Source organism: Colossoma macropomum, unplaced genomic scaffold (assembly GCF_904425465.1).
Source record: "Colossoma macropomum unplaced genomic scaffold, Colossoma_macropomum, whole genome shotgun sequence".
Classification (NCBI taxonomy): domain Eukaryota; kingdom Metazoa; phylum Chordata; class Actinopteri; order Characiformes; family Serrasalmidae; genus Colossoma; species Colossoma macropomum.
The window spans coordinates 292,775-310,648 of NW_023495271.1; the positions used below are offsets into that span (position 1 = coordinate 292,775).

Genomic DNA, 17,874 nt, shown 5'->3' on the forward strand with positions numbered 1-17,874 from the left:
GTATGTATTTGCTCAGTAGCGGCCTGGACCTAAAATAAAGTACTGTTTGGCTTTCAATGTGAAAGGTTGTACAAAATAAAATAGAAAACAAAATAACTGATAATCCAAAAAAAGGTGGAATTGTTAATATATGGTTTTCTTTTGGAGAGGCTCAGTTGTAAACAGTGCAACACTACTATATTTGATTTGAATTTAAATGGAAAGTTACAGGCTTCTATTTCCCTGGTAGAGAAAGCAGAGAAAAAGTTTCTTGAGAGCTGTGGGTGTGGTGGTGAAAAAACAACAAATGAAAGATAATTATGCTGCGAAATGTGTTGTTATAGCTTGTGAGTGAGGCTCTCAGATTACAACAGTTTGAGGAAGAGTTTAGTATTGCCAGACAAACTCGCTACATAGAGGCACTGAGTGAATGCCAATTCAAACAAATGCACAAAGACAGGGAGCTAACAAAAGAAACACTGAACAAATGACATTTCTGTAGCCCCCCCCACCCTGGTACTCTCTAGAGTCGCCCTTAGTTATGTCTGGGGCCCTGCGTTTTCTTATCTACATAAATTCAAGTTTTAGTGGCTGTTACAACATCTGATTTGCAACAACTTAGATCATCTATTTACATGAAAAGTAAATGCACTCTGTGGTGGACTAATGGCAAATGACTGAAGAGAACTCTAACACTATAGTACAGTATAAGCGTTTTGGCAAGTTTAGAGAAAAACACAATGATGGAGCACACACACTCTCACACATGTACCATTCACCCTGAGTCTCAAGGTACATTCATAACCCCAGGTCTCGAAACTGCATTGCAGGCAGGATTCATGACTTATGTACATAGTGACTGCAAAAACTTAAACTGACCCCTTCACTCCACAGAGATGGAAAAAAAAAATGAAAACAAATTTACTTCTTTACATGATCTTTCTCTCTCTCTGCAGTGTGAAAGCACCAGGCTCAGTGGGTTATACAACATGCAAAATCAAATGCAGCCAGTGCAATTTGTTGTTTTCCGGTCACCCAAGCTGCTAACTGGAAAGTCAGCGCCCTCTTGGAGAAATGTGGGCGAGCGATATCACACACTGTGGAGGACAAACAGTCACTGACTGAGCTAACCAACTTTAGCTTACTGGAGAGCAGTTTGGACATTTGCTTTAGCAGACAGGGTGAGCCTACCTAGCTTCACTCGAATGTCTGGGGCATACTTGACACTAGTTGTCATCGTCATCATCAACAACAAGCAGAATCTTGTGTGAAAGTCATATTTTAGACTTTTTGTTCGACAACCAATACAGAATTACACATACATTCACTTGATTTAAAAACAACAGCAAAAACAGTAAATTATTATTATTATTATTATTATTATTAGTAGTAGTAGTAGTAGTAGTAGTAGTAGTAAAATTATTTAAAATTTTAATGATTTCAGTGTTTTCACCCCTTCTCACTTTTCCACAGGACCCGACTGTTCCTATAGCACCAAAAATAAATTTCCTAATCCAGAGCTTGTAGGAAAGCATAGTATTGGAACTTTGATTACACACACATAAAGGTTTTTGGGCATAAACACTCAGAAAGAGTAAAGAGCTTATCTATCCAGCAGAGGTTTAAAGTAGAGCTGCTGATACTCTGAATTCAGAGGAGTCAGTTGGTGTGGTTTTACAGGTTTTGCAGGGAGAATAATGAAAACATCATGCCAAGTGGTGTGAATTTCACTTTTCATTTCACTCTAAAACACTGTTTAACATTGATTTAAATGATGATCTACAGAAGAGCTCTGCTATGGAACAGTGATAAGGTTCCGGTTAATTCGTTTCAGAGAAAGGCATTTCTCTCTGTTAGACCAGCCCGTGCATATTGTGGTGCCACCACTGGACTTAAGAATTGGGCCAAATAGGAGAGCAGAGAGGAGCATGTAGTGGACTCCCAGAATGCCATACACCTCTCTGCAGCCTGTATTTAGTTTTTTTTTTTATATATATATATAATTTGATGTGCCAAATGTTGTTGTTTTACAGTTGGAATGTGGTTCATCATGCACTTTTCAGTAACTAGCAAACTAGGTCAAAGTTGGTTTCGTTTTCACATAAACCATTTCTTTCTACAAACACTTTCAGATTATTATCTTATTATGATATTATCTTAAAATGAGTACATGATCTTATCCAAGCATAGAACTACAAAACCTTGTGAAAAAATACAGACTACAGTTTTAGAGGATTGAACACAACTTCACAGCTTTTTTTGTGTTATCTCAGTTTGAGGGAATCAGAGTTACTAATGCCAGTTGAGTTGGTGCAAAAAAGCTGTGAAGTAAATTTTAGGTTTACTCATCTTTTTCATTGGTTTTTACTGTGTATTTAACTTTTAAAATAAAAATAAGGTGTTATATAGCTACAAAAATGTATAGACAACAAGAAAGTAGGAAGCTCTCCTTATAAAAAGCCTTTATTTGATTTTTAAATTAAAATTATGATGACATTTTACTCCAGCTACCCCCTCGACCCAGAAGGATAAGCAGCTTAGAAAATGTGTGCATATGAAATGACATTTCAGCCAGCATGGAATTCAGATGCAAGTCATTCTGATTTATATATTTTTTTAAAACAGCACCTGTTTGAGTACAACCGTTTTTTTCTTGTGTGTAGAAAATATTGTCCTATTGTCTTGTCCTAAACACACTTCAATGCACTAAACAGACTGAGGCATGTTCACTGTCACCAGAATATGCTCTAAATACGCTATATCCAGAAATAAAAGGAGCTGCTTTGCATTGAACACATTTAAATGTAAAACATAAGCTGTAGTATTTTAGCAACATATTATGGTAATTATTACAGTAGAAATACGTATCCATTGACATTTCTTTACATAAATAGAGAGAGAGAGAAAAACAGAGATAAAGAGAGAGAGACAGAGAGAGAGAGAGAGAGACAGAGAGAGAGAGAGAGAGAGAGAGAGAGAGAGAGAGACAGAGAGAGAGAGAGGGAGAGATATCTATTAATATAGCATGGTTGCAGTTAAGGCAATCAGTAAAAGGCTGAGGTCCAGTCTGAGCCAGTCTTCACTCCCATTACACATGTTTCCCGAGCAACAAGTGACACTTCCCAATCCGGTAGCATCACAGAAGCTTTTAGAGATGCATCCCTTTGCAGGCGTGCTTACCACTGAACCAAAAACTGGCAGATCTAGAACTGAGGGGGGAAAAAGACAACACATTGCATAATAATTTCAAAAGGTGCGATTATTACAAAATAATAACACATAGAGTATGTTCTGTATATGTTATTATAGCTATTATGAAACTAACTGGTGTTATTCACACAGCGATTTTGGTTTCCCACACAGGACACAGTAGTGTTGCAGACTGTGTCCAATATATTTTTGCAGGTGGCACATTTCAGTCCATTCAGGATGTTGTCAGGTTCTGTAAAACATAATACATAATACATAAGCTAAATAGAAGCAGTGCTCAGGTTGTAGGCAAAAACTCATACCGGTTAGATCACTCATAGTCTCACAGAGCCATACATAATCTTACACTGAGAACAATCTGGGGACAACCTGTTAAACTTTTGGTGCTAAAATTGTGGCAAAATCTACCACAAACAATGTTATGCTCCCTCTAAAACGTTCATTCTTCAGAATGTTTCAGAATCACCCTTTGGTTGAGTTTTGACAGAGTTGTGCTCAATGCACAAAATCAATTCAACGAAATACTTCAATACTTTTGAGTTTGAAGTAGTGATGTAGTCCAGTTTCAGGCTTGTCTCAGTCGCAACATTATTTTGACTCGGTCTTGCCTCGGTCTCTGGGTAACGCGGACCAGCCGAGTGCAATGCATTCGTCTCAGGTACACTCAAAAAATGAAAATGTTGATTTTAAGTGTTCTCTTTTTTCGATAGTACTTAAAGGGGACCTATTATATATTATTATATATGTTATATTTTATATATATATATTATATCTGGTGATGCAAGACTAGATCACTCATAGCTAGCAACACCAAACACTTCCTGTTGTGTGGTTTTGTAGAAGAAAGAAAAAAGAAAAAATAACAAACTTGAATGAAACAATACGGTTAATTTATTATAACCATGGATAAGATGAAATAATTGAACTGATCTGAATAGTGGATTCGAATGCATCAATACTCTTACGTTTTATGTTTTTCAATGTATTTAAGTGTGTATTATAGAAATGAAACAGACTGTCATTTTCTTAAACCTAATCCACTCACCGCTCATTGCTTGTGGTCTAACTCAGGTGTTAGCATTCATTTCAATGCTTTTTGTATTTTCATAAATTTTAGAAATTTTAGGGTCATTCTGGTTCCTGATCTTTATTCAATATTTAAAGAACAGAAACTTTAACAGGTTCAACACAGTAATTTGCAAAAACAGTAATTTGGATTTTCTGTCATACGTGAAAGTGAATCCACATTCCTTTACTAATTCTAAAGTAAAACTCACGGTGCTACTTACCCACGAAAATGAGATGGTGCAATTTGCAAACTAGATTGTCTGGATGTTTCTAAACTTGAGTTTGGACAGAGTAGAAATTCATCCTTACTAACGTTTCAGGTGTAAATGATTATATTAATCACTGTATGTTTACAATTTGTTTTTATATGAATATAATCCAGTATAATCATTTATTGCCAGATGAGCAACAAAAGAAGAAAATGAGTGGAGAAGCATTACAAGTGCATGTGCTTGCAGACAGGCATGTTATGTAAATCAAGTAAGAAAATAATCTTCTGACATGCTGTGTAGCATATCGTTGCTGTCCAGAGAAAACCATGTATCTCCATTTTTTGTTGATTTTTATTTTTCTACATCATTTCAACAAACCAGCTGTCCTTTATGTCATGTAAAAAATCCATGATGATTGGACCAATAGAAATGCTCTAAAATCACTTGGAATAAAACCTCTTTACATTAACTTACATTGAAAGGTAAGAGTGTTTTTGCCTTTCCCTGCAAAGTTACTATTTTGGAGATATTTGTTTTTCTTTGGACAGCGACTATATGTTAAACAGGCCCTGTTGACCTTGATTGTGGATCATAAAAATGTGTAAGTGACATTGAAAGAGGGATCATTACTGGGGCACAGATGGCAAGAGCTTCAGTCACAAAGACTGCTCAACTGGACAGCGTTTTAATAGAAACAGTGACCCTTTCTATGCTGTGAGGGGCATTTTGTTGGCATGGTTGGTTAAATTAACACAGAGGTATTTTTTATCATATGATGAAATATTTCTGTTCTGACGGGAGTGGTCTCTTCCAGAATGACCACAATGATCACTGAATCATTTCATGACTATGTTTCATGAGGTAAATCATAAACTGTGCCCTTCGCAGTGACCAGATCTCAGCCCAGTTGAACACTTTTCTGTATTTATATAATTTGTTACCTGTCTGTGTATTTACGTAATACTGCTGTCAAACTGTATCCTGATTTGTGTACTTAATCATTAATAATAACATTTGTCTTATTTGCTCAAATTTTACCCAAAAGAAACACTAATCAGAATGCATGTGTATACCTATTAAATCAATATCATGACTTTGAATAAATTAGTTCTCATGAACCTGAACATGAAAATCATGAGATTTCCACTGGGGTAACATGGCTTCCGGCTTTCATCAACATCAGTGAGGTGTTATTCCATCATATGCAAACGTTCTGGGATCTATTAAGTGAAAATGAGCTAACACACCTTTTACTGGGAACAAACATAAATGTGGAATTTTTAGCTATTTTTTTTTCTTTGCAAATTTCTTTGCTTTTTGTTTTGTTTTTTCCCAACATGTTAAATTCAGCACATAAACAGTAATTGTGCATTGACGTGTAGAAATGTGTTCTCTGGAATGGATGTGTTAACTTATTTTCACTTAGAATATCAACAAAACTTAATTTGACTAGTGGCACCAAAACGTTTGCATTAGACTGTATATATCACATATACAGTTATGACTCCAACTGCTCCGTGATTGTGGCGCTCTCATGCTCACTGTAGCTTTCCACTTTGCTATTGCTTTTGTTTGATTGCTGCTCGTTGATTTATCCATAGGTCTCCAGTAGGCCTGTACAGCATAATCTCCTGAAGGTATTGCTTTAAAGGTCATTGAAAAGCTATATTTTAATTAGAAGGCAACAATCGTGGACTGTCCCAAAAGGCACCCTAAGCCCTTCGATCTGCCTCAAAGTAGAGAACAAGCCGAGGGGGCTAGGTTATAAAGTTTGAATTTAAGACACACTCATGCATCACACTGGTGAAATTATGTTATCAGTTGTACCTGTTTCTTTTAATAACCCAATTTGCTTAACCACAGTGGCTTAATATAGATTACAAGCAGAATAATGCTCCACAACAAGTTAAATTATTAAACAAATGCAAGCGCAAATAAGGACCACAGGACTGTTAGTGCGTCAAATGGGACAGGGCTCATGATAGACATACAGTGTGCAAGCACTTCTCTAAAAAAAACACACTTTATGTTTAATATGCCATAAAACAAGTTGATTATGAAAACATTACTTTTTTTGAAATAGCAAATACCAAAAAAAAAATTTCTTACCAGGAATGTTGATGTCATTGCAATTATCTTTATTACAGCAGGCAAGGAAACCAACAAAAGTTGCCACTCCAATGTTAGTTGAGTAAGTTACACCTGTAGAATTTGCACTTAGCAGAGAACAGAGGCTTTGTTCTAGGCAATCACGTGCAACTGTGGTAGTAGCCACAGAAAACCCTTTAAGCAGAAATTTGAAAAAAGGGGTCCATATGATATAACAATAGAAAATTTGGTGACATAAACAAACTGAATCATAAACAGTTAACATTTAAAACATTAAAAAGACACTCTCGTGCTTACCTGACACGTCAATACTAGTTCTCAGAGTAGCACACACTGAGCCTGTATCACACTCGACCGAATCTGTGGTGCTACACTGACCTGAACCACGGAGACACTGGAGGCACTTCAGCGTGTACACTGACAGAGAAGCAAACCCAGTAGATAGACAATGCATGAATACTGGAACTAACATGTTATACACATTTTTTATATCTAGACACTGACATTGCTCATGAATATTTTGGGGGTGACAATGGCTGTGAAATGCAATAAAGGCTGTCTGAGACTGGAAGGCACCGAGTCATGTCTGAAATGAATATAAGACCCTGTGCTGCCTTCCTCCATTCGGCTGTTTTTGAAGACAGTTTAGATGCATCCTTTACTGCCCTACATATCCCATAATCCTTTGTGCCAATCCTAAGTGCCAATGTGGTTAGGAAAAAAATGCAGAAACACTAGCAGTGACACAGCGGAGGAGAGAGACCAGTTTGTGTACATATACAATACTTTTTACTTTGATAAGAAAAAGTTCAGCATGCTAACTATCTTAAAACACTTTTTTTTCATAAGAGATGCCTTCTGAGGCACTGACTTGCAAGACAGCACAGGCAGCAAGACAGTTGCCTTCATTGACACGGCCAATGTTAAATTTAGTCCCATGTTACAGTTAAGATTGCCGCTTAAAAGATTTATGAATGCTTTAAAATTACTTTATTAATGGTTATTTATCAGGTCATTACCTTAAAATCATTGAATAGCAGTTATAATACACAAACAAAAAAGACAGTTTTTCAGTGGTGGCTGCTGGAGATAACACAATGTAAGACAAGTAACCAAAGACCAAAGACCAAAGTTCTAACATTATAGATGAATGTGGGTTCAATATTTGGCAAGAATGAAATCTTATTAATTTATGTGTTATAGCTGCCATTTTCAGGTTTATTACCTAATTAGTAACCATTAATAAGCTCATTTTAGCCATTTAGGCATTCTTTATAAAGGTAGTTTTGTTATAAAGTAGTACTGTTAATGTATCAAGCAGCACTACATTCCAAAGCTTCCAAATTTTTTTTGTGGTGTGGTAAATGTGTAGCAAGTCTGTTTTGGTACGTCTATACTTTCCTTTAGTAAAAGAGTAGCATGAATGCAATACTGTTTTAAAGGAACAGTTAGAAACAAGTTATGAATAAAGTCACTGAGAAACTTTTATGATGAATACATAAAAACAAACACATAAAGTTGTGGTTTATAAATCAAATAGTAAACATGTATCATGTAGCAAACATGAAAAAAGGATAACAAAAACATGAGTTTTTATTTTACCTGAGCAGAAGAGAGCAGACAGACACAGACCCAGGAGCAGCTTCATCTTGATTGACAAATGTCAAATGACCTGTCATTAGTCTGAACTAGCTGGCGCACCTGTCTGGTATATTTATTTGGAATGGGCTGGCTCTGATGTTGTACTCTGCACTAAAGTTACTTCCAGTGAACCTTCTTGAAAACAAATCAAAACAGTAAGTCTGAATGCAGAATGTTTTACTAAATAAACTGTTGGGTAGTTTTCATAATAGCATGATCAACACACTCCAAACATCTGAAGGAGCAGATTACCTCCTGTAATCAAATCATTCAAAACAGAATGTATTTCTTAAAAAAAAAGTATATATACATATATATCCTAATATCAAAAATATTGGGACACCTACACATTACACCCACAGGAGCTTTTACGAAATCCCATTCTAAATCCATACGCATTAATATGAAGTTGGTCCCCCCTCTGCAGCTATAACAGCTTCCACTCTTCTGGGAAGCTTTCTACAAGATTTTTGGAGTGTGTCTGTGGGAATTTTTGCCCATTCATCCAGAAGAGTATGTGACATCAGACACTGATGTTGGACGAGAGGGCCATCCTAGTTCATCCCACAGGTGTTTGATTGGGTTGAGGTCAGGGCTCTGTGTGGGCCAGTCAAGTTCTTCCACATCAAATACACCCAGCCATGCCTTTATGGACCTTGCTTTGTGCACTGGGGCTCAGTCATGCTGAAATGGAAAAGGGTCTTCCCCAAACTCTTCCCACAAAGTTGAAAGTGTATAATTGTTCAACATGTCTCCAGTGTGCTGAAGCACTAAGATTTCCCTTCACTGGAACTAAGAGATCTAGGCCAACCCCTGAAAAACCACCCCATAGCATTATCCCTCCTCCACCAAACTTCACAGTTGGCACAATGCAGTCACTCCACAGAATATGTTTCTACTGCTCCAGAGCCCCCCCACCCCCACCCCCCACCCCCCCCCCCCCAGTTTGCATTTTGATGTTTGTTTGTAGGTGCTCAGCCATGGAAACCTATTTCGTGAAGCTCCCAACACGCAGTTCTTTTGCTTCTAGTTTTTTTAGTTTCTTGTTGATTCCAACTTGGAACTAGTGAGTGATTCAACAGAGGATAGGCACTGTGCACTTCAGCACTTGGTGGCCCCACTCTTTCATTTCACAATAATAGCACTTACAGTTGACCAGGGCAGATCTAGCAGGACAGACATTTCACAAACTGACTTGTCACAGAGGTGGCATCTTATGACAGTGCCATGTTTAAAGTCACTGAGTTCATCAGTATGACCCGTTCTACTGCCAGTGTTTGTCTATCGAGACTGCAAGGCTATGAGCTTAATTTTATCCACCTGTTAGCAATGGGTGTGGCTCAAACACCTAAACTCAATAATTAGGTGGTGTGCCCCCATAGTTTTGTCTATATAGTGTATAGTAAATATTTATTAGTTTTTGTATCTCTGTGAGGCCTGTGATATGTTTGTGTTGTTTCTTCTCTTCAGGAACATTATAATGTGTGAACAGTGATTGTTACTTGACAAATTGATTGTGATTAAGATAAAGACTTGCTCATACCTATACTATTCTTATTATTCTATCTCCAATCTATCATACCAGACATTGAGTGACATGTGGTAATGGAACCCCAACTGGTCACTTCTATCTTTTTGGAATTAGGTAAGGCGCTTATTCAGGGAACTTTAGTCTTTTTGGGAGCCTTGGGCCTGAAAGAGAGTGACTGTGGATGCACATGATGGACACTGTCTTTGTTGACTAAACTTAATGATGTTGTGTTTTTCTTATACTTTAATACAAGAGATGATTACAGGTTTTAATGCTACAGAGTTCTCGTATAGAGTTAGGAGGGAAATCTGAAAACACACACAGAGCAAACCACCACCTCACACTGCTCCCTGCTGTTGCTGAGAATATATAGCAAGCAGATTCTCTAGAAATTCTCATAGTACTTTACTGGAACATTCTTATGTGCATAATAAATGCTTGTAAATGCTTATATTCTCCCAAATAAAGTACCTCAAATAAAATACCTCAAAACAGCCTCAAACACATTAAAAAAAAAGTAAATAAAAAATACAATATACACAAAAATATACCCAAACTTGTGCCAACACTTTTGTGGGTGTTAAAATTTCTCTACAACACGGCAGCTGCTTTTCATATTGGTTGAAGTTTTTATGATGATTGGAATAACATAAATGCTCCAAAATCATTTTGGAATAAAACATCTTTATATTAAATTACATTAAGAACATTTTTGTTTTCTCATGTAAAGTTTCTATTTCTCATGATATTGTTGATGTATCACATGAAATGTGTTCTGTGTAAATAAGTAGAGTTTTAGGATTAAACAGCTAATATCCTGCTATCAGCCCAAATCATTGGGACATAGCTGAAAAAACAGTATTGACTGGCCATGGTCTTCCAGCCCTCAGGCAGTACAGCATGAAAAACAAGCACGATTTTGTCTTGGATGTCTTGGATGTCTTTGTCTTGGGTCAGGAACACATCTGAAAACCATTGTCTGTGAGCAAAAAGTTTTGCTGCATCCACAAATGCAAACTAAAAGTCTACTATGCAAAAAAGAAACCATACATAAACAGGATCTAGAAATGCTGCCACCTTCTCTGGGCCTGAGCTAATTTAAGATAGACTGAGGTGAAGAAAAGTGTCCTGTGGTCTCACAAGTCCACATTTTTCATTCTCTTTGAAAATCATGGGCGTCTGTCCTCCAGGCTAGGAGAGGGACCATACAGCTTGTTTGCACTGCACAGCTCAAAAGCCTGCATCCATGATGGTATGGGGGTGTATTAGTGCACATAGCATGAATGACTTGCATAACTAAGACTGTGAAGGTACCATTAACATACAGAAATCGGAGCAATGTATGCTGCCATGCATACAACATCTTTTTCAGGGAAGGCCTTATTATTTCAGCATGACAATGCCAAACCATATTCTGCATGTATTACAACAGAATGGCTCTGTAGTAAAAGAGTCCGGGTGCTAAACTGGCCTACCTGCAGTCAGACCTGCCACCCACTGAAAACACCTGGCCGCATTACGAAATGAAAAATATGACAAAGGAGATCCCAAACTGCCCCGAAGTCCTAAGTCAAGCAAAAATGAGAAAACATTTCACTTTGAAAACTACAGCTACTTGTCCCCTCAGTTCCCAAACACTTACAGAGTGTTGTTATGAGATGAGGTGATGCAACACAGTGGTAAACATGCCCCTGTTCCAACTTTTTTGAAACGTGTTGCTGGCAAATTTGGGCAAACGTTTAAAAAAAATTTTGATTCCTCAGTTTCAACATTATAAATTCTGATATTGTACAATTTTCAATGATGTATAAGATTTAAATGATTTGCACATCATTGCATTCTGTTTTTATTTACATTTTCTACATCTCAATTTTTTGGAAATAGGGTGTTAAATCGAACAAGAGCTTTATTTGCATTATGTGTCTTGTTGCACTGGCTTGCAATGTAGGTCAAATTATTGAATTTGCGCTTGAGCACAGCTCCATCATCTGTTAACTGGCAGCACTGCAGGGGTCTGACATTTTCCCATACAAAGAACTGTGGGTGAACACGCCTCATCTGGATTTTATTTATACTTTAAATTTTATATGAATTCTGGGCAAATATCATACCAGACAGTGTGTACTAATTTGCCAGTCTTGTGAAAATGTCAACAGCCAAATACCTGTATTTACTAATTTACTATGTAGAGAAACCCTGGTTGTTTTAAGCTAGCTTGTCTTGTCATAGTTAGTCACACTACTTAAGACTAGACTACACCACAGATTTAAGCACCTAAAAAGACTTTTCACTTTACTTCCATGTGTATAATGAAAGCAAAAGTAAGACTATTTTTCACAACCCTTAATTTTTTATATACAGTCCAGGAGAACCAAGTTCAGTGATTTTTCTTTGAGGAATTATCATGTTTTTACGGTAATTTTGTTTTTTTAATCTCTGGTTACTGCATGTGTTTATAGAATGATCACACTTAGCTTTGAGACAAAGACACATGCAATTTTTATTTTACTTTATTTTTAAAGCCAAGTTAAAGTAAGTGCTACATAGCTGCAGAATGTGGAGGTGCAGGAAGTATTGTCAAAAACCCACTGATTATCTGTACAACAAAAAAGCTGTATTGTTTTTGCATTAAATATTTAATATGACATAAAATAAGGTGGTGCCATTGAGAAAGGATAACTTTGCCTTTTTGTAGACTGTTCAGATTTTTCCAAGGATATTGTAATTTTGTAAGTGACATATCTCATTGTCATCAATATTTTACAGTGTTTTAGATAAAGCTGTATTTAAATGTACAGGTGTATTTAAATTTGAAATAATAATGATTTACACCTAAAACTTTAAGTGTAAATCATTTTTACATTTTACATCATTTTTTAATTTACACTTTAAACTGAAAAACAATACAACAGTCAAGATTTATATCGAAACTATGCTGAAATAGTTATTAAGCCATTAATGTATGTTAATGTAAGGAGAGAGAGAGAGAGTGAGAGAGAGAGTGAGTAAGAGAACCAGAGATGGAGACATTAACACATGCTTATATACAAAAAGTCATCAATATATGTTTATGTAAGGTGATAGGGAGGGAGAGAGAGATCTATTGGAGAAGTATGGCAGCAGTTAGGACCATCAATAAAAGGCTGAGGTTGAGTCTTAGCCAGGCCTCACTACCATTACACAGGTTTCCCGAACAGCAAGTGAAATTTACTAATTCGGAAGTTTCGCAAACACTTTTGGAGACACATCCTTTCAACTGGCCAAAAAGCGTCTGATTTGGAACTGGGGAAAAAAACATTGTCATATTTACTGTCATTTCATGTTCAGTCAAACACAAAAATCCAATACAACATAAAACTAGACAATGCTGACCCATGGCCATATTGGTTTCATAGCATACTCATCCAAGATGCAAGAAATAAACAGCATATGTGCTTTTATTCCACAATGATAGACCTGCAATGTGTACTCTCTATGTTACTGCAATTATTATCAAACTTACTGGTGCCGATTCCACAGCGATCCTGATTTCCCACACAGGACACAGTAGTGTTGCAGATTGTGTCCACTAGACTGTTGCAGGTGGCACATTTCAGTCCATTCAGAGTGTTGTCAGGCTCTGTGAAACAGATACATAAGCTGAATAGAAATACTACTTTGGTTACAGCCTCCTCACTCCTTTGACTGGGCACTTTAAAAACAATGCTTTGTTATACACTGCTGCATACTGTATACTGGACTTAGGTGCACCAACAGTGAGAGTTTTTGAAAAATTTGCATATTTATTATCACCAACACAATAAGACACAAAGCCAGGATTGAACTTTTCCTATTTTGACTGTGTGCAGATGCACACAAAAGTTTCTAAATAATAGAAATAAATATATTCATGTTTCAAAATGTTGCAGATTTCATGTGCCGAATATCACTGACCAGTAATGTCCAGTGAAATCAACTGAAATCACTAAAAAACAATATTATCCCCAAATTCATTAAACATCATTTACTGTCACTCCTAAATAAACTTAAGATTCTACTTTTAACAAATCTTTCAGCCTGTTCTTCAGTGGTCAGGACCCACAGGACCACTACACAGCAGGTATTGTGTGGGAAGTGGATCATTCTCCGCACTGCAGTAACACTGACATGGTGGTGGCGTGCTAGTGTGTGTTGCGCTGGTACGAGTGGGTCAGACACAGCAGTGCTGCTGGAGTTTTTGAACACTTGCTCCGTCGTGGTCCTCTGGGGGTTCTGACCATTGAAAAATAAAACGTTTTAATGTTGTGGCTGATTGGCTGATCAGTGTATAAACCCACTGAAAAATAATTATTCCTAATATTCACATACTTCATATATACACATATATAAATGGCATAAAAATCTCACTTGAGGAAAAATAAATGTAAAGAAAAACTAAAATCTTTCTTACCAGCGATGGTGATGTTATTGCAATTGTCTGAATTACAGCAGGAAAAGAATGAAAACAAACTTAATACTCCAACTTCAGCTGAGTAAGTGATGCCCGAAGCAGTTGCACTCAGTAAAGAGCAGGTGCTTTGGTTAAGGCAAGATCGTATCACTGAGGTACTCACACCGAGCTCTTTAAACAGAAATTTGAAAACAGTGTCATTGTGTTAGCGTAAGAGTACATGCTCTTGTATGTATTTAGTTACAGTCTGGTACAATAAGTACTGATGATATTTCAAATGATATGAAATTTACATTAAAAAGACACTCCTACACTTACGTGATGCCGAAAAAATAGTTCTCTGAGCAAAGCACACTGAGTCTGTTGGACACTGAGTTGAATTTGTAGTGCTGCACTGACCCGAAGCACTTGCACACTGGAGGCACTGCAGTGTGTACACTGGGAAAGCAGTAAATCAGTCAGAAAGACATTACATGTTACTTTTTTTGACTAAAATTGTCATACAATTTTACACATTTATCTTATGAAGCACACACTTCACACTTTTGCAGTGCTTCTGCAAATGAATTCTTTTGATGCATCAGGCTGATGCCAAGACATTCTCCTCCTCACCTGTAGAGGTCACTCTCACCTTTTGCATGTCAGGTCTGTAGTGCTTCCATGCTTCTCTTTTACCCGTGTTTCATGTTTGGCCTATGCTCTTGTCTTGGACTGTTTAGATTTATGGATTTTCCTCCATTTTGCAACATTGCCCACTTGTAGTAAAGTCTCTGAATTAAACCTGCACTTGGATCCAAAACCTTCGTGTGCGTTTCTTTTTTACATAATGTAAATAAATAGTGGAGTCACAGGACTTTGCCACAAATGCATGCAAAGTTCCTCAGCCAGGGATTGCAAGGATTTCAGGTATTTCAGGTAATGGATATTACAGTTCATAATATCAAAGGATTTAGGGAATCCCTAGAACCCTCTGTATGTAAAAAAAAAGGCAAAGAACCGCAAATGGCTGCCCATGATCTTCGACCCTTCAGATGGCACTGCATTAAAAACTGGCATGCTTTGCTATATGGGCTTTACTTTGACAAACCATTGTGAATAAACACTGTCCATTGCTTCATCCACAAATGCAAGTTAACACTGTATTAAGTACAGTGGCAGTCATATGTCAACAGTTTTTAGAAACACCACCAACTTCTCTGGGTCAAACCCATCTGAAATGGACTGTGGATGCATAGTGGAAACGTAGTGTGGTCTGACAAGCCAACTTTTCCCAATTGTTTGTGGAAATAATGAATGTCATGTTCTCCAGGTCAAAGAAGAAAATGACTATACAGATTGTTACAAGCATTAAGTTCAAAAGTCAGGGTCAGTTGTGGCATGAAAGGGTATTAGTGGGTAATCTGCATGTCTGTGAAAACACTATTAACAATGAACACATTTCAGAGTAACATATACTGCCTTTTAGGCACCATCTTTTACAGGGACATCCTTACTTATTTTAAGGCCAAGTCATATTCTGCACATGTTTCAACAGCATGGGTGCGTAATCAGAGAGTGCAGGTTCTAAACTAGCCTGCCTGCAGTCTAGAACCCCATCTCCCACTGAAAACTTGTGTTTTTTTTAAGCTCATAATACAACAAAGGATGCCTTATATGGTTGCACAGATGTAGACTTGTATATGATGACTTGTGCTTTCATAACTGAATCAATTGGTGTCTTTGGCCCCCAAACATTCATTACGTATTATTAAAAGAAAAGATGATGTAACATAGTGGTAAACATGCTTCTGCCCCAACTTTTTTGGAATGTGTTGCAACCATTATATTTGGAATGAGAACATACAAAAAACAATGTAGTTCATAAGGTGAAAACATAATTGTAATGTAATTTTCACATCAATACAGGTCAAATTAAATTTAGAAATAACTGCTTTCTCTTTTTATTAGCATTTCACATACTGTCCCAACTTTTGAAATTGGGTTTGTAAATGCAGAATATGCCAGAATATATACACACACACTTACTAAACATGTAACAATAAAACCTTCTCAATTTAACCTGAGCTGAAGAGAGAAGAGAGAAACAGGCCCAGGATCAGCTTCATCTTGATGGATGAATGTTGATTGAACGCTGCCTAGTATGTACTGTAAGTATGGCACATCCTACTGGTCTTATTTGTTTCATTTTTTTAGAAGTGGGCTGGCTCTTATCTTGTACTCATTTGGTGAAGTTATTTCCTGGCAACTGTATTTAAAAACATATAAAAATTCTAATCAAAACAATGAGTTTCCTGAAAGCAGCGTGTTTTACTGAATGATTCATTGTGTGTTGGTTTCGTAATTGCTTGACGAACCAGCTCCAAACATCCTAGGACTTTGCACTATCCATGGTTACACTGAAGTACACTATCAACAAATAAATGTGTAAACTTATAAACATCATAGCAAGTTCAATTTTAAAGTTATATTATCATACTATGGGATTTTAATCCCAAAGTTTATTTGAAATCCACATAGCCATTCCACATCATCTATTTTTTTCTTTGTGTAGAAGATTATTGTCTAAAAAGTGTTATTTCGACATGATTAGTTTTTCAAGGGTTTTACTATCTGTGAGCTACTTGCCTAGGGGTCTGCTGAGCTCATAACATAAAAAAGAAAAAAACAAAGAGCCACAATTCAATCAAACCTTGGTGTGGGTTCTTTTTTCTATTTCTTTACAATTTTACATTTTCTTTTGCTCAACACAGGACAGACATTGGTAAGGGACAATGCAGGATAACTAATAATAAACAAAACTTAAATCTAACTTAAGGAGGTCTTAACTTGTTTAAACTAAAAAAGAAAGAAAGAGAAAAAAAAAGTACAAGCATTCTTCCCTGACTCACTAGCTGAACAATAAACAGGAGGAAAAGGAAATTCAATGGCACCCATCCCGACACCCTGTGGTGTACATGGTTGCCACATCTAGTTGTGTTCTAATACGCCATAATAATTGGCTGAATGAAGGCTTGAAAACTGGTTCCAGTCTCACCCTGTTTGTATCTACAAATACTCCACCACCAATCCCTCCCAAAGAAGTTCACAAGACATTGACATTGTGCGCTCCTTTCTCACTGTGGTGGCCAACAACACAACGGAAAAACCATCACTGCAATGCAGGCCGATATCAATGCATCTGGCAGGTCAAGTGAATGAAATGGTGAATTGATATGTGTAGCTCAGCTGGTCATGGCGTTAAAGCAAAAGTCCTTGCAAGCACTTTTCAACTTGAGTAACTTTTCAATTCTTTTCATCGAAGTGCTGCAAATGCTGGTAGACATGCTGGTCTTCCTGCAACACCTCCTGGAGCAGCTCTACCACAGACAGCCTGTGTGTGGGAAGAGGATGGAAACTTTGTAGTGAATGTGGTGAAAGAGGAAACCAAAGATAGATTTCTTTTCAGGAAAAACAAATCTGTTTGGTAACAGAATTTACTGTGGGGTACGGTGCATAGGGTTGCATAAGCTTGTCATGACAACAGACATAACCCTACATGAACCCTTATAAATGCTTTTTCCAATAGGCATTGTTCCCTGTAAAGGTTACATTTGCCAATGATGATGCCTATTGGAATAAACATGTATGATTATGTCAGTTGTCATGAAAAGCTTACATAGGTGTTATGTAGCCTTATGAACAATACCCTACAGTAA

General features: G+C 37.0%; 1 protein-coding gene across 1 annotated transcript; it reads right to left on the reverse strand.

Annotated features, from left to right (window-relative positions):
• Positions 1 to 2,942: 2,942 nt before the first annotated feature.
• LOC118801502 (protein RoBo-1-like) lies at positions 2,943 to 8,251 on the reverse strand. Its single transcript, XM_036561802.1, has 5 exons — positions 8,181 to 8,251; positions 6,876 to 6,995; positions 6,579 to 6,752; positions 3,305 to 3,421; positions 2,943 to 3,188 (listed from the first exon to the last, which is right to left on the reverse strand). Exons 1-5 carry the CDS (start codon positions 8,224 to 8,226, stop codon positions 2,995 to 2,997), a joined length of 651 nt encoding a protein of 216 aa, XP_036417695.1. The 5' UTR covers positions 8,227 to 8,251; the 3' UTR covers positions 2,943 to 2,994.
• Between the last annotated feature and the right edge of the window lie 9,623 nt (positions 8,252 to 17,874).

Coding starts and splice junctions, on each gene's coding strand:
- LOC118801502 (XM_036561802.1), bottom strand. CDS start 8,226: ATGAAGCTGCTCCTGGGTCTGTGTCTGTCTGCTCTCTTCTGCTCAG. Junction 6,996..8,180: donor GTCTGCTCTCTTCTGCTCAG/GTAAAATAAAAA, acceptor CTTCTCTGTCAG/TGTACACGCTGAAGTGCCTC. Junction 3,422..6,578: donor CAATGACATCAACATTCCTG/GTAAGAAATTTT, acceptor TATGTTTTACAG/AACCTGACAACATCCTGAAT.